The following is a 26871-nucleotide window of genomic DNA, read 5'->3' as shown; positions in this document are numbered from 1 at the left end:
GTTGCTTTTTCCTCGCAGTCATCTCAGAGCCTCCTTCGCCCTTTCCACAACACAATCTTTCCTCCTCCCTAAGTAACAGTTTTAAAGGTAGGGATCTTCAGCGGCGAGAGGGCTTCCCTGTCAACCGGGTTGGACACAGAAAATACCCGGTGCTGGGTGGGGCTCCCACCGCTAGAGAAGAGGTAGCCGCGGAGCTCCCAGGGTCCGAACTCAGCCTCCGGCCCCGCCCCGGCCCTGCCCCCAAGCGCGCCCGGCCCCGCCCCAAACGCGCCAAGCCCAATCAAGCCTGCAGCCGACTCGCTGCCGCGTCGCCAGGCCAGGGAGGAGCCGAGCTCCCAATCCCCTCCCCCTCCCTAAGATCCGCCCCATTGGCGTAGACAGTCAGAAAACGCGCCCAATGAGAAGGAAAGGGCGGCCGCCATGGCCCTATCCACTGCGACAACGCGAGAACACACACAACTAACTGGCAAATTCTAGACCTCGGTGTTTCCGCGTCCTTCTACGCTTTGCTCCCGCTCTTGCCGACCCTGCACCCGAGGGAGATCCGGGAAGGCCCCTCTGGTCAAGTAAGTCTACGCTGACTGAAGTACTGTTGACGTCGGTCCAGGGGCGGCTGCTGCTACCCCGACAGAGCTCGGGGTGGGATGGGGGTGGGGGGAAGGCCCGAGAAAGGGGCGGGGAGGAGCCGAGCACGTGGAACGCCGGCACGACCCTGGCGTGGCTGGCTGGCTGGGCCGGCGAGCTCCGGCTGTGAGGAATCGGTGGGCGGGTGGAGCTCGCGCGTCTTGTCGGATCTGCCGCTGTAAAGACGGGGGGAGGGGGGCCCCGAGTGTCGCCGCTCCGTGTCCGCCCTGAAGGAGCGTTTTTCTAAATCCTGATGTGAAGTTGCCACCCAACACCTGCCAGTGGCTGGACTGCAAGCCCTTGGGGGCGGCTTACCTGAAAGTTCAGGTTGAGGTTGATTTTTTCAGACAGGTCAGCATAACAGCTATCGCAAGCTCCTCGTGAGTGCTTAGGCACTGCCAACTGCTTTACAGGCGTTAAGTAAGCTTTCCATACACCAGCCCAGTGAGGTTGGTGGTAGTGTAATACCTCCGTCAGACGCAGAAGAGCCCTAGTGAGGTTGTCGCTTACCCGAGGTAACTTGCGAACTAGTAGAGTGACGGAGCCGTGGGATGAACCCAAGCTTCCTGAGGTAACCTTCACACCGAGTTACGGTAGCGACAAAGCCACGCCTTCCACGCTAGCGCTCGCCGTGTCCAGGAAACCTCGTCGTCTCCCCAGTTGTCCTTAGAAACCATGACACCCCGTCCCCCTGGACGGGCGTGGTGTGGTCCACAGACCTTGGCAGACGCAGAAACAGCCCGAAGGAAAGAAGACTGAGGCCACAGCTTCCTGGAGGAAACAAAAGTCCAAAGTCCCACACTCCAGTTTTAAATAACGGTGGAGATTGTAGTTGAGGTGGTGTCCTGGGGCCGGACCAGCCGGGGTGGAATGCCGTTTCACCCACGCAGTGTGTCTTTCTGGGCACCATGCTTGGTTCTCTAAGCTTCCTTTTCCTTATTTGTGAGGTAGAGTTTTAAATAAACGCCGATGCAGGGTGGCCACGGCAAGCCCCCTGTGGAGGCCATTTTGCGTAGGGCTTTTCAAACTAGTGGCGTTAGCGTTTTCCACGCGGTCCGCCAGTACCCTCTATGATCCCCATAAACCTGTCGCTGGATATTTAGCATGTGCCTCACTCATAAATGGTATAGTACTGCTGTAGTAGAAAACCTCTTTTTGTTTGGGGGATATAATTCACACACCATAAAATTCTCCATTTTACAGTGTACGGTTTGGCAGGTTTTGTAGAATATTCGCAAGGTCGTGCGACCATCTTATTCCAAAACATTTTCATCACCCCTAAAATAAGCACTGTGGCCCCGGCGCGGCCTAGGCCGAGGCATTGTTAGGCTCCAGGCCCGGGGCACCGGGCCACATGCTCGGCAGGATGTTGAGGCGGCTGCTCAGGTGCGGGCAGTGGAGCCTCTGCCCCGTGCTGAATTTCGGCTGTGGGCCGCAGCCGAGACTGGGCCCACCTCTCACAGAGGCCGGGAGGGAGGCTGCCCGCCACCCCGACAAGCCTGAGGCCCCCAGGCCGGGCCTTTCCGCGTCGCGCCTCAGCGCCAGGCCCAGAAGGGCGTCTTGGGGGAGGGGAAGGAAGCGGTACCCGGAAACCGGGCCGCTCAAACCGGGAGCAGTTCGGAGAGCTGTGCCAAGTCTTCGGCGCACCTGCGCAGAAAACTGCCTGGCTGCGAGGCAGAGCCGACTCTCCTGCGAGAGGGTCTCCGTAGAGACCCCAGATTTGAACAAGGACCGGAAAAACCGCTGAGGAGTGTGCCGAACTTAAGGATAATCGCTATGCCACCGCAGCTGAGAGACTTGCGGCTGAAGGAACCATTGTAGAAACGAAACGGGATGACCTCACAGCGACATCAACCTCAAGGAATGGAGAAGCTAAGCAGCTACCTGAAGTAGAAAGGACAAGTCAGCACACCCGTCCGCTGGACCCGTTATTTCATGGCGAACCCACTTACAGAGAGCTACCCAGGATGCTGTGCAAACAACGCTCATCTGGAAGAAACTGTTGGCAGTTTTGAAAAGTAGAAAGTAAAGGATATAAAGACTGTATTTTCAGAATTTATCACTACTGAAATGCTATTTCAGAGCAAAGCTTCAGAGGTATACACTGGTGCCTACCAAAATATACAGAAGATTGATGAGAAGATTTGAGGTTTTCAGAAGCTCTAGGTATTCACCCGATTATCCATCTCACTTGTATATTGTAAGAGCAAATTCAGAGTTGCCTTTTCAGAGATTTTTTTCGCTAAGTGTCTGCAACAGGACAGGTGTCCACTTGTGGACTAAGAGGGGATCAACAGAAGAAGATGAATTAGACATTACAGAAGAAGAAAATTAATTTTCCTCAGTACATGTCTCATTTCCATTTTTATCTTAATATGACTCAGAATTCAGGATTGCTGAATTGTAAAACTTTATTCTGGCTTGCTATGCTAAACATCAAAATGGAATGCTACTGAAAATAGGGGAGAAAAATGGAAGGATATTTTTGCTGATCCCAAATGAAGGTTTTAAAAAATATTACACGGCCAGTCATTTCAACTTCCTACCTAGTGATATATGATCTTTTTGTATAACTCCCACACTTTTTTTTTTTAAGATTATGGGTTTCAAAGTATTTCATATTAATGTACTGTCCCTGGTTGGGAATCCTATAGTAAAGTAGATATCAAAAACCAAAAGATCAGGGCTTCCCTGGTGGCGCAGTGGTTGGGAGTCCACCTGCCGATGCGGGGGACGCGGGTTCGTACCCCGGTCTGGGAGGATCCCGCGTGTCACGGAGCGGCTGGGCCCATGAGCCGTGGCCGCTGGGCCTGCACGTCTGGAGAGGCCGCGGCGGTGAGAGGCCCACGTACCGCAAAAAAAAAAAAAAAAAAAAAAAGGTCTACCAATTCCATTTAGCTTCTTTTAGACTGACTCCGCAAAAGGATCCTATCTAGTCATTCTGATTAAATATAAATTCTGTCCTATAAAGCTTTCAATAAAAAGACAAGTTTTCTTTTCTTGAAAAAACTTTTACTGAAACATGAAGTTTCATCATTTGATCTGTAAATTTACCTTTCAACAAGTGTATAATCAAACAGAATAAAGGAAATATGACACCAATATATCCATGTTTTACAAATGAACAAAGCATAAATTTTAGTTTAGAGTCACATTCAACTTGATTCTGGCTTTAATACTCAGAGAACAGACTTGTGGTTGCCAGGGGAGGGGGCGGGGAGTGGGGGGCTGTTGGGGTTAGCAGATGTAAGCTGTCATATATAGAATGGATGGATAAACAACAAGATCCTACTGTATAGCACGAAGAAGTATATTCAATATCCTATGATAAACCATAATTGAAAAGAATATTTTAAAAAGAATATATATGTATAACTGAATCATTTTGCTGTATGGCAGAAATTAGCACGTTATAAATCAACTATACTTCAATTAAAAAATTTTTTTAAACTGTTGTCATACTAAAGTATATATGGTACTACAGCCTTTGGAAAGCTAGTAATTTGGTGGAGTGTTGCCTAAAAAAACATAAACTAGAACACATGGAACACCATAAATCATTTAAAATTCTATAAAAATTTTTCTAAGCTACCACCTAGATAATAAAAAGATGTAACAGTTATTTTTGGAAACATAAAACAATTTAATCAAGAGTCTTTATCAACTCATCTGGGGTAACTGGAAAAAGCAATTATTCATAACAGAAAAGTAGACTTTAGAGAAGCTATAAAAAAAAGGACCTGAACCTTTATACTCCCTGTTCTGTACCCCCTCTTCCTTCAGCACCTGGAAAACCACTTCTCTCTTTCTCCCTCTCTGGATTTGCCTATTCTGGAGATTTCATATACATCAAATACATAATACAGTGTGTGGCCTTTTGTGTCCCACTTCTTTCACTTAGCATAGTGTTTTCAAGGTTCATCCACATTGTAGCATGCCTCAGTACTACATTCTTTTTATGGCTGAATAACATCCTTTTGTATGGATGTACTATATTTTGTTTATTGAGTCATCAGTTGATGGAAACTTGCATTGTTTACACTTTGGGGCAATTATGAATAATGCTGCTATGAACATTACTGTCCAGATTTTTATATGGCCATATGTTTTCATTTCTGCTGGATTTTGCTAGGTCATATGGTAACTCTATGTTGAACCTTTTGAGGAACTGCCAAACTGTTTTCCAAAGTGACTGCAGCGTTTGCCTTCCTACCAGCAGTGTATGAGAGTTCCAATTTCTCTACATTCTCACCAATACTTGTTATTTGTGTTTGTTTGGTTTTTTATTATAACAATCCTGGTAGGTATAAAGTGGTATCTTATTGTGGTTTTTATTTTCATCTACCTGTTGACTAATGATGAGCATCTTTTCGTGTTCTAAGTGGCCATTTGTATATCTTTGAAGAAATGTCTTCAGACTTTTTTTCCTTATTTTTTAATTGAGTTATTTTTTTCTTATTGAGTTTATATATTCTGGATACTAGATCCTTATCAAATATACGATTTAAAAATATTTTCTCGGGCTTCCCTGGTGGCACAGTGGTTGAGAATCCGCCTGCCGACGCAGGGGACACGGGTTCGTGCCCCAGTCCAGGAAGATCCCACATGCTGCGGAGTGGCTGGGCCCGTGAGCCATGGCCACTGAGCCTGTGCGTCCGGAGCCTGTGCTCTGCAATGGGAGAGGCCACAACAGTGAGAGGCCCGCGTACCACTAAAAAATATATATATATATATTTTTTTTTTCTCCCATTCTGTAGGTTGTCCTGTCACTTTTTTTTTTTTGAAGTGAATGGTGGTGTTTCTTTTTTTAATTTATTTAATTTTGGCTGCATTGGGTCTTTGTGGCTGTGCGCAGGCTTTTCTCTAGTTCTGGTGAGCAGGGCCTACTCTTCGTTGCAGTGCACAGGCTTCTCATTGATGTGGCTTCTCTTGTTGCAGAGCACGGGCTCTAGCTGTGCGGACTCAGTAGTTGTGCCTCGTGGGCTTAGTTGCTCCATGGCATGTGGGATCTTCCCGGACCAGGGCTCAAACCTGTGTCGCCTGCATTGGCAGGTGGATTCTTAACCACTGTGCCACCAGGGAAGCCCCCTTTTCACTTTCTTGATAGTGTGTTTGCACAAAAGTTTTTACTTTTGATGAAGTCTACTTAATCTATTTTTTCTTGTGCTTTGGGTGTCATATTTAAGAAACCATTGCTTATTGAAAGTTCATGATGATTTATACCTTTGTTTTATTCTAAAAGTCTTACAGTTTTAGAGCTTGGATCCATGAGTTAATATTTATATGTGATGTGAAGTAGGGATTGGATTCATTCTTTTGCAGGTGAGTGTCCAGGTATCCAAGCAGTTGAAAAGATTATTCTTTACCCCACTGAATGTTCTTGGGCAAAAATCAATTGGCATAGATATATGGGTTTATTTCTGGACTCTCAGTTCTACTCCATTGATCTGTGTTGCTATCCTTGTGCCAGTACCAGTGTCTTGATTACTGTAGCATTGAAATTGGAAAGTGTGAGTCCTCCAACTTTGCTTTTTTTTCCAAGATTGTTTTCAATCTTCTGTATCCCTTGCATTTTCATATGAATTTCAGGATCAGCTTGTCGATTTCTCCAAAGATGGCAGTTGGAATTTTGATAGTGGTTGTGTTAAATCTGTACATCAATTTGTAGACCATGTTAAGTCTTCCAATCCATGACATGGATGTCTTCCCATTTATGTAGGTCCTCTTTAATTTCTTTCAACAATGTCTTATACTTTCAGTGTATGAGTTACGCACTTATTTGTTAAGTTCATTCCTAAATACTTTGTTCTTTTTGATGCTAATGTAATGTAATGCTATTGTATGGTTTTGTATTAATTTCATTTTTAGATTATTCATTGCTAGTGTATAGAAGTACAGTTGATTTTTTTATACATTATTTATTTATTTTATTTATCTTTGGCTTCGTTGGGTCTTCGTTGCTGCGCGTGGGATTTCTCTAGTTGTGGCAAACGTGGGCTACTCTTCAGCAGCACGCGGGCTTCTCATTGCGGTGGCTTCTCATGACGCACAGGCTCTAGGCTCACGGACTTCAGTAGCTGTGCCACGCAGGCTCAGTAGTTGTGGCTCGCGGGCTCTAGAGCATAGGCTCAGTAGTTGTGGCGCCTGGGCTTAGTTGCTGCGCAGCATGTGGGATCTTCCCAGATCAGGGCTCAAACCCGTGTCCCCTGCATTGTTAGGCGGATTCTTAACCACTGCACCACCAGGGAAGTCCTGATTTTTATATATTAATCTTGTATGCTGCAACCTTACTTAAATCATTTATTAGCTCCAGTAGTTTGTATGTGTGTGTGTGTGTGTGTGTGTGTGTGTGGATTCTTTAGGATTTTCTGTATATATAACATCATGTCATCTGCCAATAGAAATAGTTTTACTTCTTCCTTTCCTGTTTGCATGCCTTTTATTTCTTTTTCTCGCCTAATTGCCGCTGGCTAGAACTTCCAGTACAATGTTGAATGGAAATGGTAAGAACAGACATCCTTGTCTTGTTCCTAACTTTAGGAGAAAAGCTTGCAATCTTTCACTATTATGATGTTAGCTGTGGGGTAGATGCCCTTTATCAAGTTGTGGAAGTTACTTCTGTGCCTAGTTTTTGTCATGACAGGGTATTGGATTTTGTTTGGTGTTTTTTCTGCATCTCTTGAGAAAATCATGTGGAGGTTTTTCCCCTCATTTATTCCATTAATATGGTGTATGGCATTGATTGGTTTTTGTATGTTGAACTTGGGGTAAATCCTACTTGGTCATAGTGTATTATCCTTTTTATATGCATCTAGATTTGGTTTGCTAGGATTTGGTTGAGGATCTGTGGCTGTGTCCATAAGGTAGGTTGATCTGTAGTTTTCTTGTCTTGTGATACCTCTGTCTGGTTTTGGCAACAGAGGACTACTAGCTTTAGAAAGTGAGTTGGAAAATTGTAGTAAATATCTTGCATATAATTCTTACAACCTTTTGGATTATTTTCTTCAGATCTATTCCTAGAAGAAGGCATGTACATTTGAATTACTTGATAAGTATTGCTCAGTCATTTTCCAAGAAGTTAAATCATGTTTGTTTATTTGTTTGAGATTAACATTGTCTTTCTAGAATAACGGTCTCTTCGAAATTATTATTCTTTATCCTTCAAGTACTTGAAAGCTTGTGTAAAAGGCAAAGCCAAGCTCAGCCTTCCACAACACATTTAATGTCTGTGCCTAGCAGAGTGGCTCCAGAGGAGCTGGAATTCAACATTTCACCCAGAAAATTATAATTGAGCGCTTCCTATCTAGAGCAGGGTTTCTTAACCTCAGCACTATTTGGGGCTGGATAATTTGTTGTAAGGGGCTGTCCTATATTGTAGGATGGTTGGCAGCATCCCTGGCTTCTACCCACTAAATGCCATAGCAGCCCACCCCTCCCTGCCACCAAGTTGTGACAAACAAAAATGTCCCTGGACATTGCCAGATGTCCCCTGGTGGGTGAAATTGCCCTTGGTTGAGAAACACCGATCTAAAATCTGATTGTGCTGACTTTATATTACTGTCCAATAAATTTGTCTCTAATTTTGAATTTTAATCTTTGCTATATATGTATATGTATTTGGCTTTGGAGCCACATTTGTCTCACTCTGTTACCATGTTCTGGTGACTTTCAAATCTATATCTTTAGCCTCATTTTCCCTCTGAATTCCCAGACCCCTGTTTACAAACATCTTGAGATTGGTTCAGAATCAGACTTAACTGTCTTCATTCCCCAAACTGCTCCTCCTCCTTGTCTCTCAGGTCAGAACACTACCAGTTATTCATTTATCAGGTTTCAGCTACTCTCTCTCCACCTCTCCCATGAAATTCACCTCCTAAATCTTTCTAAATTCAGGATTCTCTATCCCAAGTATCACTTCCATGTTGGTGGGTTCATGTAACCTGAGTTGCTACAGCAGCCCTTAACTTCCAACTTATTCCCTCCACCGCTGCCTTTCTAAAATGCAGGTCTAGTCGTGTTACTCAGCGAACTTACCGAGCACCCAGAGACCTCAGCATCTGACCCTGCCTGCCTCTCTAGCCTAACCTCCCAGCCCCTGTACTTTACGCTCGGGCCATACCAAACTGCTTGCAGGCCCCTCCCTCTGCCAACCTTGCCTGACTGACTGGGTTCAAACTCACTCTCCCCTCTGGCTCTTCCATTCAGAGCCATCACTCCCTTCTCTCCCACTGCAGTGCCTGCACCTGTGCTTGTGTGAGGTGGTGGTTTAGAAATCTTGTCTTTGGCCAAAACCAGCACTCACCATTCATTTCATTATTTACCATGTCCTTCTGATTGTGCAGCACTCTACCGAGGACAGTGGTGCAAGTGGGCCAATGGCCCTGCCTCCTGATGGGTGATCTGACGCCTTTGACTCGACGTTACCTATGCTTTTCCACTATTCATGCATCATTTCATAACTAAAGCAAACTGGAATCATGTACAGAATGTGCAATCTAAATAAGTTTTCATCTTTTTTTGTAGAGTTGGTTGGTAATAATGATAATCTTATGTCAGTATGGCTTATTTTTCTTAACAGTTTTCTTATCACCATCCATACATATTTCCCTTCCTGTGCACAGTGCCTTTAGCCTGTAACATAACTAATTAATAAATACAACTTTATTCTTTGTCTGAGGCTTAAGATAATTGATCCAAAGGGAAACCTATGCATGTGGTATTCAGGAGCCATTAAAGTGGTTGCTGAGGAAAATGAATAAGATTATTATATTTTTGGATAGGGGTGGGGCAATGGTAGAATTTCAGAGAAAGGAAATACAGATAGGTGAAAGAGCAGACTAGGAACTAGGGAGAGATCATGAACTCGCTTTGGAACATGGTCTGTGAAAGTAGACAGGAGGCAGCCTTTTTATAAGAACTTGATGCTAGGTTAGAGATGAAAGTGTTTGCAGGTGAGATTGTATTAAGTATAAAATGAAGAGGATCTAGGACAAAATGTAGGTAAACACAGAGTGGGTGACCCAAGAGAAACTAGAGAAAGATGAACTTGACAAGTACGAGGAGAACCAAGAGAAAGATATTCCAGAAACCTAGGGAAGAGTGAAGCTTTGTGGTGTCATGTGTTGTAGGAATAAGGGCTAAAAAGAGACCACTAACTTTGGCAAGTAGATGATCATTAACTTCAGCAAGAGCATTTTAGCAGAACGGTGAGGATGGAGGAGGCCTGACTGCAGTGAGTTGAAGAATGATTGGAAAATAAAGAAGTGGAGTGTGTACATATAGACCATGCTTCCAGAACATTTCTTGTCCTTTTGGATTGGAAGTGGAGCACATACAAATGAAAAACCTAAGCGTGTTTATAAGCTGAGATAAGGAGAGGGGAAGATTGATTAAACATATATGAACACAGATATCTGCAGAATTTGAGAAGGAAATGAGATCAACAGCCAGGAGGGATGGGTTTGCCTGGAAAAGGCACAGGGACACCTGTTTCTCCAAGACAAAAAGGAAGATGATAAGAATTAGTAAAGGCAGGCATTTGTGGATGGGATGAAAAAGAAGTTGGGGGTATTCGTACTGGTAACATCTCTCTTCTGGGTGAGGTAGGGAGCTTTGCTGTCTTACTAAGTGTGACTAGGAGGAAGTGGGAAGGGATTTTAGGAGAGTGATAACACCCTGCATTGTCAGGAGTGAATCAGACTAGGAATAAATAAAACTAGGTCAATTTATAATGTCCCAGTAGAGGATGAAAGTGAGACATTTGTGATGACTCCAAGTCGGCATGGCTATATTGATGAGCTTTAGTAGTGCTTATTCATTCTGGCACAGGACTAGAGAGTGGCTGGTTAAACTAATCCAGGTTGTGGAATCTGCTTCCCACTGACTCTGAAACAGGCAAATCAAGGACTTCATTACAGAATTCACTAAATGTTTGGTTAAGTACTCTACTCACTAAATATCTCTTCCTTTGTATCGAATAGCCCCAACTCACAGTCATAGGTTGACACAGAAGTCGTTGGGTAAATACTGAATTCTGGAATGTAGGTCCAGACTTCTGGTGCTCTGTTTGATGCTAACAGGCACTTCCTACTCAAAAGTAGAAGTTGGAAAATAAAAGCAAATAGATTTTCTAATCTATTCTTTGGTTGCATTCAGCCCTAGAAATTTTTTTCTAATTTTATTAACAGCGTTTGAATATACTTTTAAAGTGCATTCGGTAAGATGTCACAATGTCTCCACTGAGTGGGGAAAGGATCACCAGGTGTTGGGAAAGCATGAAACTCGCATCAGCTGGTCTGTGTACTACAATTAGGTCTCTTTAAGAATTCCTAATGTGATTCCCAGTGTTAAAACTTGTGATGATTTGATGATTAACTGATAAATTCAGGCCATACAAGATAAGACTTGAAAAAGCCACTCAAAATAGTTATGGCAACATCAGTGTCTTTAAGACATCATTCCTTATTTCAACAAATGAATGTGCACATCCTTCCCTTTAACAGCTAGTGTACTTCAGGAAGCTAAAACACTCTCTAAAGCACATTGAGAAGTCACATGCCACTGGCCCCATTTAATTGGTTCACAATTTTTCCTGCTTGATACTGAAACCGAGGAAGAGATAGTGTTCACGATTAACTATTCTCTGTGAATGGGGGTGTGTGTGGATTGAAAGAAAAATTATTATATGCTCTGGAGTTAATCTGGTAAGGAAGAGAAGACTAGCTTAGGAGGGATCTCATGCCAGGTTCAAACTGTTGTCGGAAAGTAATTGTGAGTCTGTCAACACGTCACACAGTGACCTGGGGAATGGAGGTTGGCAGGTTGTCAGGCCAGGTATCAGCTGTGAGGTAAGAGGACTGCAGCCAGAGAGATGGCTGCAGACGCATTGGGTTTTATTTGTGTCCACCTGGTGGCAGTCCTACAGGTAAGGCTTGGTGGCGGCTTTAATGATAACCCAGGTTGGGCCATCCTTTTGCCTAGTTCTGAGCATGAAGGAACTATCAAGAAGCAAACAGAAGAGAAAGGTGTGCACACGTGATTTTGTATGTAATTTTCTTTCTTTTTCTCTTTTAGCAGCTGAAATGCACAAAAGCAGGGGGCAGAGTAGAAGACATGGGAGAAGGAGCCACCGACACAACCCTTGGTTCAGACAGCATGGTTCTAATGAGAGGCAAGTGCTGTTGTCCAGTGTCTTCCTAGCGTTGACAGCACCCTCACACACACATGACTCCCTGGGGGTCTCAGCGAGATGCAGGCTCTGAGGTCGGGCCGACTAGAGTCTGTGCTTCTCACATGCTCCCAAGGGGGTGTCTGCTGGGGGCCAGCCCACCTGCCACACTTAGAGTAGTGAGGAGGTGGCCACACTTGTCTTTCTTCTCAGTGTGACCGTGACTTCTGGCTGGAGCCTTAGCCACAGGCTTAGAAGTAAACATCTGATACAACTGGGGAGCTCTTTCTCCATTTTTTAGTCTTTTTTCTTTTTTTTCAGCCTATGAAAATAGCTTTCTGGAAACCTAATTTCATTAATTCAGCCTAAATCCTAAGTAAAGCTATATAATATATAATATGATATAGTATTTAATAAACACAAGGTATAAAGAATAATACAATGAATATTAGGTACCTACCACCCAGCTTGAAAAATAAAACAGTATATACTTAGGTGAAATACCCATAATAAATATTTTCCACACTCTACTTATTTTTCTGCATAAATGAAATACAGTCTAATCTCAGAACATGATTTACCCCACCCCACCCCAGGAGGGGATACCTCTTCACAGTTCAGGGCTGCTGATGTGACTTCTGGCCATAGGAAGTCTTTGCACAGCACTCCTCACCAGATGAGCCCCGTATGCCAATTTCAAAACTCTTTCACACTACAAATCTCGTTTTGAAATGGACAGATTTCTAGCTATAGGGTCAGAAGATGTCGAATGCCAGTATGCTTCTCTAGAACAGATTAACTGAAAAAAAAAAAAAAAAAAAAAAGCATCAGAATGTTGTGGAAGAAACAAGGGCTTTGGAATTAGGAAGTCTGGGTTTAATGCTCTACTTTTTCCTGTGTGAAATTGGTCAAGCTATTTAATCACCCTGAGTCACTCTCCTTGTACCATACTTCTCTTGTGAGGTTCATAATAATGTATGTAAAGCCCCATCAGGCTGCCTGTCTCTGAGTACGCCCTGTGTATATGGTGGACCTCATTTGGTGCAGAATAATAGGGACTCTGAGCCAAAGTCCCCAACATGACCCATATTGTAGAAAGATCAGGACAGATACCCAATGTTTGTATGTTTTATGAGGAGAACCATGGATACTCTTTGGGCCCCAGGCCTTCCCTCAGGAGCGCGTCGTGCAGCAAACTGTGATCTGTGCAGGGAGAGAGTCTTGATTCAGCTTGGCAGAGTCGCGTGGAAGCGGCTGGACAGCCGCCTTCCGGGCTCCCCGTGGAAAGAATGGGACAGCAGTCCTTGGGCTAGAGATGTAGACGTTTGTTATAACACTTAATCCTTCCTCCTCTTGCTGCTGATCACAGGTGAGCTTCCTCAGGAAGCTCTGGCCTGTAAAAAGGGAGAATAAATAATTTTCTCTGAAACTGTGCATAATTAGTATTGATAGACAAAAGAGAGAGTTCTTTGATTCCTTTAACCTAGTTTTGCAGTTTGTATTCCTTTTGGTGTTATAGAGGGCAGGGGAAGTTCTTGATTTTAAAGTGGATTTTACCAGAATTCTAAAATTAGGTCTTTTGTTCTTTCATTACATCCTTCAGCCTATAATTGCTACAGAAGCCGCTTGTAGCTTTGCAAAATGAGTATTTAAACCATGGCTCTATCCTGGTTATTGCTGAGCAAATCACCTCTGTGCCCTGAACCCCAGTTTCTCCATCTGCAGGGTTGAGTAGCCAAGTAAAATTTAAACTTCTGTACTGCTGAATCCAATAAAAAATGAAATTCACCTGGCCTTGTAACTGCTGTTGAGCTGACAAATGAGCCCAGCTGGTAAAATTCTTATTGGCCAAGATTTCTGTTCTCATTTTCATCTGGAAAATTCCAAAAGACCTCACAAAATGCTCAAGTGAGGAGATACAAAAGAGGAACTACTGTGACCTGCATCCTCTTAAGGATGAAGAAACCAAAAACCGTGCCCTAACTTTGGTGTATTTGCAGTAGGTAAACTGCTTCCAAGAAAAAGAGGGGTCAGTGCTCCCCAAGTAATCAAGGGTTGGGGTGAAGGCTATGGAGCTGCAGGACTCCAGAGTCAAAGAATGACTGGGACTCATTGGCTGCAAGTTAACCCTGACTGTGTGTCAACAGGAATAATACAGGGGCACAGCAAAGCCCACAGGGTTGCAGCCACAGCGATGATGAGGCCCCGTCGACCTCCTCCAGCACAGCTGGCAGTTCTTCTGTGCCAGGTAAGGCAGCCTGCTGGACGGGGCTCCTCCGGCCCTGCCTGTGGGGAAAGATGAAACCTAGTTGTGCCTTGTCATCTAGTTATGTCTGTTCTGGCTGCCCTCCTTCTCAGTCCTGTGTGTCTTCACTTGTGTGTGGGTACACTCCATGTGTGTCATCAGCCCATTCCTGGCTTGGAGGAAATTCTGGGAGCAAATTGAAACAAGAACCATTATCCTGAGGCAAACAGCTCCCCACAGGACTGAACTGGGCCCGGGATGATGACTTGCTGCAGTGCTAGCCCACCTCCTGCCCCTCGGGAAAGACCGGCAACTGTGAGGGGTGGTGGGCAGGCCCCTGGGCTCCTCGCTGGGTGGCTCGGTTCACGGTGTTTTAAGTTGGATTTTATTTCTTTTGACTAAAGATCTACCAGGTTATTACTTTGACCCTGAAAAGAAACGCTACTTCCGCTTGCTCCCTGGACATAACAACTGCAACCCCCTCACGAAGGAGAGCATCCGGCAGAAGGAAATGGAGAGCAAAAGGCTGCAGCTGCTAGAGGAAGAGGACAAGCAGGGAAAGGTAGGCTCCACAGCCCCGGGAGCTGCCCTGTCCCCTCCACTCCTGCCAGCATCCACCCACAGCCGCAAGGAGGTGCCAATTAAACGCCCCTGTAACCCTCAGCGTAGCACACTTTAGGAGGGTGGCGTCGAATTTTCCCTGACAGGAACCTGATGAAGGGAATAAGAACAGGCAAGAAATCTCCTCCCACCACCACCCCCCTTTTCTTATTTGCTGGGTTTCATTAGGAATTCTTACATTCTGTCCTTCCCCAGGAGACTCTTGGGTAGCAGCCCAATACAACCTCTGTAACTCTGTATTTTAAATAGAAAACCAGAGTGTGTGGTTTGGATACGAGGGTTTCTGGTACCCCTTCTGGAGATGAGATGCCAGGACATTTCCGTGATCATGGGGACAATGGAATGGAAAGTCTGGGCCCCACGGTAACCGTAGGTCGGATGGAAAGCATGTTGCAGACCTGAGTGTTCAGTGCCATTCCTGCACTCACTAGCTCAGTGGCCTCATCTCCTCAGGTATAAATTGATGGGGGACTTGGAGAGGTGCTGAGCAGACTTCCCATCTCACACATACTTCTTTGTGATAGGCTTTTCCTCTTTCCAAGGAGAGAAGGCTAGAATCCTAAAAACATAATTCATTATACAATAACATAAAACTTCACTGAATCTTTCTTTCTTTAATTTAGAAAATAGCCAGGTTGGGATTTAATGCATCTTCCTTACTACAAAAAAGCAAGCTGGGTTTTCTCAACGTCACCAGTTACTGCCGGTAAGATAATGCCTCTTTGTTGTGTTTTCTTCGTGAATGTTCTTTTCCTATTTCTTATTTCCATGATCCAAGAATTGTCAAGATAGAGCATGTAGCTACTCCGTGAGGAGTGTTCACAACTGAGGAGCTTCAGCTCGACAGCCTGCTTCTGCTGCTGAAATCAGCCCTGAGAGAAAGAGTCATCCTTCTTTTAGAGCCAGGGAGAGAGGAGAGGGGATCTAGGCAGAGAAGTTGGGCAGAAATTTCTCAGGATGACTCCTTTGTTACTTGTAAATCATTCCTAGTTAAGTAGAAGGTCCTTTAACTTCATCCCGTCAGCCTTCTGCCTCTTTTTCTCCTTCTGATGAGTTGTCACCAAAAAGGGAACATTAAATGGATGTGTACTAAACTTTAAATACTGGTGATGTCTGATACAATTCTAACTAAAGCCCTGTGAGTAGGTTGACACTTTAACCAGGCTCCAGAAGAAGAGACTGAGACTCAGAGTGGAATGATTTGCTCAAGGTTAAGCTAGAAAGCGGGGGGATCTGTCTGACTCCCCGGCCTGAGCTCCTAACCCCTACATTCTGCTGCCTCCCGCTCTACCTGGGCCAGTGAAGAAACAACATGAGTGTGGGTGGTTTACTCAGGGAAGGCCAACCCTGCAGGCAGTGTCAGCCAGAGCAGGTAGGGGTGTGCTTGTCCTGTGTTTCTCTCCTTCTGAGAGGGAAAAGAATTAAAGATATAGTTAGAAAGATCTGTTCTTCACCCTAAAACATGCTCGGTCTTTGGTAGAGAGGAAAAGGGGTAATCGGATGGGCAGCTGCATGCCTGGCTCTTCATGAACTGTGTGCCCTTCAGCAGGTTGTTTCATTTCTCAGGCACATTCTCTTCATCTCAAGAGAACGAGTTGCGCTAGATGATCCAAAACAAGTCCTTCTAGTTCTGACTTTCTTTGACACTGTGAATGAGCCACCCATTTCTTTGCTTTAGTTTTCCTAAAGAGTTCTAAAATTGAGATCCTTTGGGGCCTTGCTCAGCTCCATTGCTGAGATTTAATATGGAGAGAGAGCTGATGAGAGAAGGTGGTCTTCGGGGTGTGGGACAGAGCAGAACCCCTGCATCTTCATGGATATCTAGGTGTGATGTCCATACCTCCCCTGCCCCCCTCTTTCTCCTCTGCAGTTTAGCCCATGAGCTGCGAGTAAGCTGCATGCAGAGGAAGAAGGTCCACATTCAGAGCTTGGATCCCTCCGCTTTGGCAAGTGACCGATTTAACCTGATACTGGTGAGTGGGAGGGAGCCATCTGTGGGTTCCAGAGACATAGTTGCCATCCCCTGGACAATTCGTGGCTTTGCATTTGTTTTCATCAAGCCTGGCTGTGTAGAAGCCACTAGCCATGAAAGCAGGTTTTATGGTTTTAACAAGCACCTACCAGCTACCCATTGGCAGATGCCAAGCTGGCAGGACAGGCTGTGCTGTGACCATTGTCACCCCCACTACAGCTCTGTCATTTGACATTAGAGCCGGGGTCCACCCATGCTGACAGAGAGCCATCACAAAGTAACTTTCCCATGGGTATACAGTTGAAAAGTCACATGGCGGATCAGGGGCTTCTGATCCTTTCCATACTGGACAGGATTTGGTGGCCAAACCTGAACCACCAGTGTCCTTCAGTAGCAACAGTGTATTAGTTTCTTGTTTTCTGTCCCTGATCTCAGTAACAGGGGCCTGCAGGCCTTGTCTGTGGGCCTGCACATCCAGCACACCTCCATTGCATCATTTGCGGGGAGCAGAAAATGATCTCTCTGCTTCTGGTTAGACCCGGACTGGAAGCCAGGGGCAGAGAAATGTTGGCAGAGGATCAGAGGGTCCACTGCAAACAGAAGTAGCCAGACCTCTCAGCTAGACTGGCGACTCCTGGAGGCCTTCCTGGAGGCTGAGGGACAGCCAAGGAGAGTGAGAGAAGGACACAAAATGGAGAGCCTCAGCCTGGTGGTCTACTGACAGGACTGGAGGCTGAGGCTACGGAATTTACCCTTGGGGTCCTGCCCTAGGACCTCTACAACAGAGCCCTTCACGGAAGGAGTGTCGGGGGCCAGGACTCATGTTTTCTCCTGTGTTTGGGGTACAGTTTGACCTGAATCAAGTAGAATACTTTCTTGTGGTGGGTTCCCCTCAGGAGCCCCTTCCCTGGCTTCTTCAGTAAACCGGGTGGGGACAGTGGAGAGCACTGTGCACCTGCTGCTTAGCATGGCCTGAGCACCTGGTCTTCATGCTTTGTGTGCTGGTGTTTGGAAGACCCTCCCATGATCCAGAGTTACGATGACTGGATGGCTGGTGTGACCCAGAGGGGGGGGAAGGGCAGTTTGTCACCCAGGGATCAGAGTTTTCAGATCTGACTCTAGTCACTGGTAATGCTTCTTCAGGAATATAACTATTCTTGCTGAGTAAACTTGCAAAGTGAGTGAGTTTTCACCAGCACCCAAACCCATGTGTATTTGTGTATGTTATATTTATAAATATATTTTAAAAACACATAAACATATAAAGGTTTTGCTTTGAAATAATTATTAACCACATTTTTTAAATGAAAAAAGAAAATCTTAAAAATAACCCACATCCCAGTGCCATCTTTTCTATTGTAGTTTTTTTTTCCGCATGCGATGCCTTTCTTTTTACTTGGTGATAATCACAATGCCTATGTAATAAGAATACAATTTTGCTTTCTTCTTTTATCCCTTGGCAGTTATAATTAGCATTTTCCACATTGCTCTGTGGCTTTCATGATGGCCACATGCCCTGTCACCATGTGACTCATCTGAACTCCTTTGGGTGGACGTTAGGACTCTCCCAAACCCAGTTCTCAGAGGGGTCACTGTGGAGACTGGCCATGCCCCCTCACTGCCTCTTTTGCTCCTGAACTGTGAGACCAGATGCCTGTCAGCTTTGCCCAGTGATGGCTACACCAAGTAGGGGCAAGTCAGGTCATTCCGCACTTCCTCATGGGCGAGAACCCTCACCTGGTGAAAACACACAGAGCGTGGGAGCTGGGTAGATGGTCTTTTGGCAGACCACGTGGCTCAGCCTGGGAGGCCACCCACAGTCCGCCTCCCTTCTCCAGGCGGATACCAACAGTGAGCGGCTCTTCACCGTGAACGATGTCAAAGTCGGGGGCTCCAAGTACGGCATCATCAGCCTGCGTGGCTTGAAGATCCCCACGCTCAGGGTGCACATGTATGAAAACCTCTACTTCACCAACCGGAAGGTATGCTGCCCTTCCCTTTAGCCATGGCAGCCTGCTCTGCCATTGGATCCAGGGCACTGCGGTAATTGGCCAAATTCAGAATAGAGGAGAGAGCTTTGTGAAGAAGGCAGGGCTCGGTTACCTCATTTTCTCAAGGGAAAAAAATGGAATTTTAGATCCTGAGAACTCATAGGGGAAGAAAAGGGCCTCATTGGTTTCTCGTCTTGGAAGAGAAATGAATTTACATGGGGGAGGACTTGAAGCAGTGCTGCTTTAATTAAACTGTTGCAGGGACTTCCCTCCAGGAGGGTTAAGTTGATCCAAAGGAGCCCATGCTAAAGCACAGAGTTCCTGGGAGGGTGGGCCACAGAGGGCTGGGTGGAGGGTTCTCCCAATGTGTCAGAACATTGTGTCAATCTTCCAGTCAGTTGTAGCCAGCACTGAAATTTATGTAAATGTAAGGAGCTCGCTGTCTAGGGGGCAACTTTTAACATTGCAGTGGGTGATGGCTGCATCTATAAGAAGCTGTCATTTTCTATTCTGTTGAGACATGAGCCACAATATGGACGCAGGTTTAAAATGGTTTCTGGGTGAAGTGAGATGCATTGCAGAGAATTTATCCTTGGCCTATACCAGAGGGTATACCAGATGGCTCATTGTGATGCCCATGCTGATGATGAAGCACTGAGGCCTGGGGGCTACTACTTCTCTTTCCCCTCAAGGTTCTGCACGGTGGGGCAGGGAGCTTCCTTGTTCTCAGAATGCTTGTTCCAGCCCCTATTCAAGGAGTGAGACCTGAAGAAAGCAGTCAGTCACATGTCTGTTCTGTAAGAAAGTATTTTTCTGTTTCTCTCCATAAGTTGGCATCAAACCAATCTTTCCATCTTGCTTTGTGTTTCCTCACCAGGTGAACGCTGTGAGCTGGGCCTCGCTGAATCACCTGGATTCCCACATTCTGTATCTTTTGGCAGGTGAAGAGGTTTGGTGGGCCGGCCATGCCCTGATGTAGACCGGGGCATCTGTGGGGTTTGTGAGATGGTGTTTTAGTGTCCAGACGTCTAGGCCATTCTGCACGAATATCTCACCTTGTAGGAAAGAGCGGTGTACCCGCTAGAAAACAAGGATTCCCGTGGATCACAGAGAAGTAGCTGAGGTCCTGGAGTGATGTCAATGTTACCAGGTGCCAGACACTGTTCTGGAACTTGAAAGTTGGTGCTTTAGCAGAGGAACAGAGCAGAAAGGAACAGTAAAGCCTTGAAAAGGAACCCCAAATCCTCCTGAAGCAGAGGAGGAGGAGCCTCCCAAGGCAGGGAGGCTGAGGGCACACACCAGAGAAGGGTGTTCCTTTGACATCGGACTGGGAGTGTGGGCTCTCTAGGTTCCCTGCCCAGAGATGGCCTTCTTTAGAACACTCTTCATTCTATAGTCTCTTCCTTCCCTTCCCAGAGAGCTATCTGGGCTTTGTAGGACCACACAGTACAGTGTCAGGGTAGCTGCGATCCCTGGGGTCTCTTGATGATGCAGAGGATAGCTGTCCATTGTGTCCTTCATGGAGTGATATTGTTTGACCCAAAGCCAAAGCCACATGTTAATGAGTCTTGTTGTGGTTCATTTCCATAATAAATCAGTTCGCTCACATAAATGAAACTATGTGACCACTTGTCATACCTAACGCCAGTTTCAGAGTTGTCATAAGGTTAACTAGTTAACATCTGTGAATACACTTAACACAGTGCTTGGCCAAGTCATGAGTCCTCAACAAATGATGCCTGAATTGGAATCTGTTGGTTTAGGGTTTTTTTTGTTTGTTTGTTTGTTATTTTATTTATTTGGCTGCACTGGGTCTTAGTTGGCAGCACGTGGGATCTTTTTCTTTCTTTCTTTCTTTTTTTTTTTTTTTTTTTTTTTTAAGTTGCGGCATGTGGTCTCTTAGTTGCCACATGCGGGATCTAGTTCCCTGACCAGGGATCGAACCCAGGTCCCCTGCATTGAGAGCATGGAGTCTTAACCACTGGACCACTAGGGAAGTTCCTCAAAGGGTTTTAAAGCCTAAAGCACATTAGAAATCTGATTATAACTTTTATGTAAGACAAACACAAAACTGTGTGTGTTCTGTAAATTGAAAGTTTTATGTGGCTTTCATTTGGTGGGGTTTGTTAGGTGACGGGACCACCTGTTACTGTCTTGGTCTTATCAGAGGGCAGAAGAGATCAAGCCTTAAAAGAGAGAAAATAAGAACCTCGCTCTCATTTCTGATCTTCAGACAATATGGCGTTTATCCATGCTTCTTTTTTGTGAGGATAAAAATCCATATATATGGGCGTCCCTGGTGGCACAGGGGTTGAGAGTCTGCCTGCCGATGCAGGGGACACGGGTTCGTGCCCCAGTCTGGGAAGATCCCACATGCCTTGGAGTGGCTAGGCCCGTGAGCCATGGCCTCTGAGCCTGTGCTTCCGGAGCTTGTGCTTTGCAAAGGGAGAGGCCACAACAGTAAGAGGCCCACGTACCACACACACACAAAAAAATCCATATATAGGCATACCTCAGAGATAGGTACAGATGTAGATAGAAAAGTTACGTTTACACTATACTGTAGTCTGTTAAGTGTGCAGTAGCATTATGTTTGAAAAACAGTGTACATACCTTAACTTAAAAATATTTTGTTGCTAAAAAATGCTAATCATCTGAGCCTTCAACAAGTCATAATCTTTTTGCAATAGTAACATCAAAGATCACTGATCACAGATCACCATTAACAAAATAGTAACGAAAAAGTTTGAAATACTGTGAGAATTACCAAAATGTGACACAAAGACACAAAATGAGCAAATGCCACTGGGAAAATAGCACCAGTGGACTTGTTCAACACCAGGTTGCCACATATCTTCAATTTGAAGAAAAAAAAAACTATCTGCGAGGGGCAGCAAAGGAAAGCACAGTACAAGAAACGAGTGTGGTCTATTGTGGTCTGATCAGCGGCTTGCCCTCTGGTGGTCGTTTCAGGTAATCGTCAGGCTTTTGTGCATCTGATGCTTCTGCTGAAGGTCTTAAACTTGCTCCCTTTACAAAAATGACACATGGTTCAGACCTGCACTCTGCGCTTTTCCCCAAAGAGTGGTGGGAGGTTAGACTGAACTTCTTCTACACTTACCAGGTTCTTCATTGACCTGTGGCCTTTTAAAGGATTAGCTCTATGATACTGGCCCTGTAAGTGCCATACAAAGATTGAGTGTAACCTGGGTTTCAGCCATAGTAACATGGGTAAGGACTTTCTCCCCACATCCTTGCCCTACAAACGTAGAAGGAAAAGAGATTTATCTCAAAAGGAATTGAGCTGCCCAGATAGTGTTCTCATTTATAGTTTCAGCAGCCTCTATACTAGAGATATTTAACATGGGGCTTACCACCCAAGGCAACACGATACCCACACATCACACATTCAGATGGTCAAGATTGTTGCCTGATTGCTTGGCAAAGATGTACATTTTTCAGCGAGGTGTGTGTGTTCATTCCACCAGCATCTGTTGGGCATCTAGAATCCCTGTGCAAGGCGCTGGAGCTGGGCACCTCAGCAGGTGGTCAGTCTTTGCAGTGATGTCATTGGGGAATTGTAGGGTGCAGGGATTGGGGTGGCCTTCCTGGAGGTGGTTCCCACATGGGAAGGAGGGCAGGGAGCTCCCATTAGAAGAGTGAGAAGAGAGCTTGGCACATTTGGCAGCAATAAGTGGTTTGGTATCAGTGACATCTCTGCCTAGGTAGCGCCTTGCAAAAAACCAAATCCTTGGGGCTGTGGGATGCCCCTGGAGGACTGTAGTCATGGATTCATTTCTCATATAGCAGTGAAGGTGGTAGGCTGGTGAGGGTGAAACCTTGGATGGAAGGCTGTTGCAAGACTAAAGACGGTGGTGGAGAGGGTGTGAACTGATGAGCAGGAGTGGAGGAGAGACACGAGTTTAAGAGGCTTAGGACCTAGGCCAGGGAATCTTGGTGATAGGAGAGAGTCCAAGGATGGAACGCCAGGAGAGTGGTTGTGGAGGCCAAGGAGGAGTGTACAGGTAGAAATTGTGCTGCATGGCCTGGGGTAGGACTGGAAATCCTTCATCAGATTTAGTATTAGGAGCTCACTGGAGATCTTGGGGAGAACATTTCACTGGAAAGGTGAGGGTCTGACCTGGATTTCAGTGGGTTGAAGAGTAAAAGAAAGGCACGGAAGTGGGGATAAACACAGGCTCCTCTTGAAGCTCTGAAGGGAAAGGGAAAGGAACCAAATCAATCAGAAGACAGTCCGATAGAAAAGCAGGCAAAGGATATAAAGAGGCAGTTCACAGTAAGGGAAACCCAAATAACTATAATCAGATGTAGTTCAGAGAAATGCAAATTAAAAGGAGATATTTTATGCCCATTCAGATAAACACGATTTTTAAGGTCTGATAGTGCCAAGTTTTGGCCTAGGTGGAGAATGGGGGGAAATGCTGGTATAAGTAAACGATACAGACACTTCAAGTTGGAGATGCATGTACTTTACAACCCCCCAGTTCCACTCTAGGTATAGCAGTGTTTTCAAACTGTGAGTCATGACCTATCCTATAAACTCTGGCCCAGGAAATCAACTTATTGAGCAGCTTTTTTTTTTAATGAAATAGGTTAGAAAATATCAGTTTCATATTTAGTAAGGGTAAATATTTTATGAAACTTTTGTTTCAAATATTTGTGTGTATAAAGCACACTGTGGGGCTTCCCTGGTGGCGCAGTGGTTGAGAGTCCACCTGCCGATGCAGGGGATATGGGTTCGTGCCCTGGTCCGGGAAGATCCCACATGCCACGGAGCGGCTGGGCCCGTGAGCCGTGGCCGCTGAGCCTGCGCGTCCGGAGCCTGTGCTCGGCAACGGGAGAGGCCACAACAGTGAGAGACCCGCATACTGCAAAAAAAAAAAAAAAAAACCACACTGTGGTGAAAAATGAAATTCTTAACCACAGATGTAAGAAACTGTCTTAGAGAAGCCTCCCATACGTGCGAGTGGAAGACGAGAATAGGAAGAGAGGCTCATTTCAGCAGCAGAGGGGGAAAAAAAAGCGAAAACCATCTCAGTGCCCATCAGCAGGAGACTGGATAAATAAATTGTGGTCTCTTCATACAAAGGAATGCTCTGTGGTGAAAATAGATGAACTGGAGTTACAAACATGAATACAGTTGCATCTAGAAGACAATGCAGATTGAGCCTTCTGGAAGATTCTGTGTGATGCCATTTACGTGCGTTTTAAAATCAAACACATAAATGTGTTCTTTATATTGTTCATGGACAAATGTTGTGTAGTGGAAATATTAAGGCCTAGAACTCAGACCAGTTTTAGAATAGCGATTCTCTCTGGGTGGAGGAGAGTTAAAAGGGGCCCTTTAACTGTATCTGTGACATTTTCTTCCTTTTAAAAAATCTGAAACAATATGGAAAATGTAAACATGTTAAATGTGGATGGTGGGTATTATTATACCTTTTTTGAAGGGTACAGCAGCCCATTCTCCTCCCAGAGGAGGCTTGTACTTAGCTGTCCTTAACGGCTTTTCCAGGCTGTGCCTCATGGGAATTGCAGAGACTCCAGGCTGTGCCACCCTGCTCCCAACGTCATTGTTTGTCAGTAGTCATCCAGGTACAAGGGGTCCTTCTCCTTTGGATAAGGAGGTGCTAAGGGACATCTTTGTCCTCTGCCTCCCAGGAGCTGCAGCCAACAGCAGCATAAGCTCCGTGGTGATGGCTTGGACAGGAGGGGTGGGAACCATGGGCTGGTGAGCCCAAGTAGGAACTCGCAGGGTGGGGACAGTCTGCAGAGCACCTGGGAGGATTTCTTAAACCTGACCCAGGATTTGTACTAGAAGCATGTGCATCTTCACTTATCCCCTCCTTTTGGGTCATTTCAGCAGCCGGAACAGTTAAAAGTGTGTGTGACCAGTATAAGAGATGAAAATATTTATTGGGGCTGCCTATACAGATCGCCCAGAGAGTATCTCTTAAGCTCCTACTGTATGGCAAGTTCTGTCAGGGATACTTATCTGTTTGGCTGAAGGCAGTCCAACTGCCTGGCAGCATTCTGGATATTAAGTTTTCAGTCTTTCAGAGAATTAGGATCAATTAGAGAAGGATCAGGCCTCTAAGAGTGCAGGCTTCAGGCAGACCTTGCAGGAATCCCAGCTGTGCCCCTTACCAGTTTGAACAGATCGCTTAAGCTCTCTAAAGTAAATACCTGCCCCCTCAGGTTACATGGAGGATTAAATGATTTAACGCACACTTACCCTGGTGCCTGGCATTTCATCATACAGCTAGCTTATGAGGTGGGAGTATATATTATCACCATTTTACAGTCAAGGAGACTGAGGCAAAAAGAGGTTCGGAATTTCCCTTACAAAACGAAGAGATGGTGTGAGAATTCAGGATAGTGGTTCCCTTTAGGGAGGAGTGAGGAGGGTAGTAATTGGGAGGGGACAGGAAGGGTACCAGGGTACTAGAATGGTCTATTTCTTAACCTGGGTAGTGGTTACATAGCTATACTTTACATAGTATACATTAAAGTGTATACTATGATTTGTACCCTTTATGTTTTATCAATTTAAAGAAATTATTTTTGAAAAAAGTTTGAGACCACATAGCTGGAATTGAAGCCCTCCTATCTGACACCATGCTGCCTCCCTGATAGCTGTTTAGTCTTGTCCCCTCAGCAGGAGACCGGCCTGGCATGCTCTGCAGTTTCCGGATCCCCGGGGCCTGGTCCTGTGCATGGTCCCTGAACATCCAGGCAAATAACTGCTTTAGTACAGGTGAGCTATGGCTGCCTCCCCAGGTGCCCAGGGTAAAGGATTTCACAGACTCTAAACCCCTGTCCACAGCCTCTCCCCAGACCTCGAGTGACACTGTCCGCCCATCTCCATCTCTGTCAGGCTTGTCTCGGCGAGTCCTGGTGACCAGCGTGGTGACGGGACACCGGCAGTCATTTGGGACCAGCAGTGACGTCTTGGCCCAGCAGTTTGCTATTATGGTTGGTTGGACTGGGAAGGGCCTGATACAAAGTTTCCCAAGAGTGGACATTTTGCTGGATTGGAATGGGATTCCCCTGTGTGGAATCTAGTCCTCCTCCCTCTTTTACAGGGAGAAAGAGGGCACCAGAAGTGATTAACAGGTTACTTGGTGAATAAGTCAGCACTGAATGAAATTTGGCTGATCCAGAAGGGCGTGGCTCAGCTGCCTTTAAACAACTTACGAATCGTTAGCAATTCTTAAGTACTTGGATTAACCAGCAGGACAGTAAAATGTTTTAATGTATAAATTAAGTATGTCCCAATTCATAACACTTTTATCTGCAGCTGTCAAGTTATACATTTTATAAATTTAAAAATCAAAATTCTAGTCACTACTATGTTTCAAAGACTTGACCTATAGAAAATGCCACCTTTCTTTAAAAGTGTGGAAGATGTGCCAACCTGCTTTGGGCAATAAGCACAAAATTCATTATTCAGGTTTCTTCAGCCATCTTCCCACTCAGTTTGGGACCCCATGCCTTCCCTGGATTTCTGATCTCTCTTACTCCACTCTCATCACCCAGCTTCTCACTAACGACCTGGGAGGAGCAAGGGCACACCCTCACTTCACAGGGAGGGGTTCAGGGTGAGGCCTTAGGGGCCAGTTGCAGCCAGCAGGGAGGACACTGGAGGGACACATGGTGTCCAGTTCTCACTTCACAGGGAGGGGTTCAGGATGAGGCCTTAGGGGCCAGTTGCAGCCAGCAGGGAGGACACTGGAGGGACACATGGTGTCCAGTTCTCACTTCACAGGGAGGGGTTCAGGGTGAGGCCTTAGGGGCCAGTTGCAGCCAGTGGGGAGGACACTGGAGGGACACATGGTGTCCAGTTCTTGACCCTTTGATAAGGAACCCTTCCATCTCCACTGAGGCTCAAACCCTAACCAACCTGCTCCACGCATACCTCTGACCTAGGGGCTGGGATAGGGGAGGGGAGGCAGGGGTGTATTCTGGAGGGCACACCCCTCCCAGCCTTGGGAGGGAGGAACTGAGCAAGCCCCCTTTCCGCAGGCTCCTTTGCTGTTTAATGGCTGTCGTTCTGGCGAAATCTTTGCCATTGATCTGCGTTGTCCAAATCAGGGCAAGGGCTGGAAAGCCACCCGCCTGTTCCACGACTCAGCAGTTACCTCTGTGCAAATCCTGCAAGAAGAGCAATGCCTGATGGCATCTGACATGGCTGGAACGGTACGGGTACCACTGACTTTCTCCAGCCACT

The 26871-nt window shown here is 45.7% G+C and overlaps 1 protein-coding gene and 1 pseudogene across 4 annotated transcripts in view; both read left to right on the top strand.

The window, feature by feature from the left end:
- The first annotated feature begins 445 nt into the window (after nucleotides 1-445).
- DCAF4 (DDB1 and CUL4 associated factor 4) overlaps nucleotides 446-26871 on the top strand; it is a 29792-nt gene continuing 3366 nt past the window's right edge. Inside the window, exons 1-12 of one of the 4 annotated variants that reach the window (XM_059055851.2) lie at nucleotides 446-566; nucleotides 11698-11794; nucleotides 13939-14039; nucleotides 14441-14598; nucleotides 15281-15363; nucleotides 16528-16630; nucleotides 18468-18611; nucleotides 19498-19547; nucleotides 24157-24236; nucleotides 25300-25398; nucleotides 25519-25616; nucleotides 26667-26840. In XM_059055851.2, coding sequence (XP_058911834.1) covers nucleotides 11706-11794; nucleotides 13939-14039; nucleotides 14441-14598; nucleotides 15281-15363; nucleotides 16528-16630; nucleotides 18468-18611; nucleotides 19498-19547; nucleotides 24157-24236; nucleotides 25300-25398; nucleotides 25519-25616; nucleotides 26667-26840 — 1179 coding nt within the window. In that variant the 5' untranslated portion in view covers nucleotides 446-566; nucleotides 11698-11705. Of the gene's footprint in view, nucleotides 567-11697; nucleotides 11795-13938; nucleotides 14040-14440; nucleotides 14599-15280; nucleotides 15364-16527; nucleotides 16631-18467; nucleotides 18612-19497; nucleotides 19562-24156; nucleotides 24237-25299; nucleotides 25399-25518; nucleotides 25617-26666; nucleotides 26841-26871 lie in introns of all 4 variants that reach the window. The other 3 variants (XM_067028203.1, XM_067028202.1, XM_067028204.1) reach the window with 3 other exon arrangements.
- On the top strand, nucleotides 1594-2959 carry LOC131752785 (CBY1-interacting BAR domain-containing protein 1-like; annotated as a pseudogene).

Source organism: Kogia breviceps, chromosome 3, assembly GCF_026419965.1.
Source record: "Kogia breviceps isolate mKogBre1 chromosome 3, mKogBre1 haplotype 1, whole genome shotgun sequence".
Lineage (NCBI taxonomy): Eukaryota > Metazoa > Chordata > Mammalia > Artiodactyla > Physeteridae > Kogia > Kogia breviceps.
The sequence above is the reverse complement of the archived record's forward strand: the minus strand, read 5'-3'. Positions and strand labels throughout refer to the sequence as shown.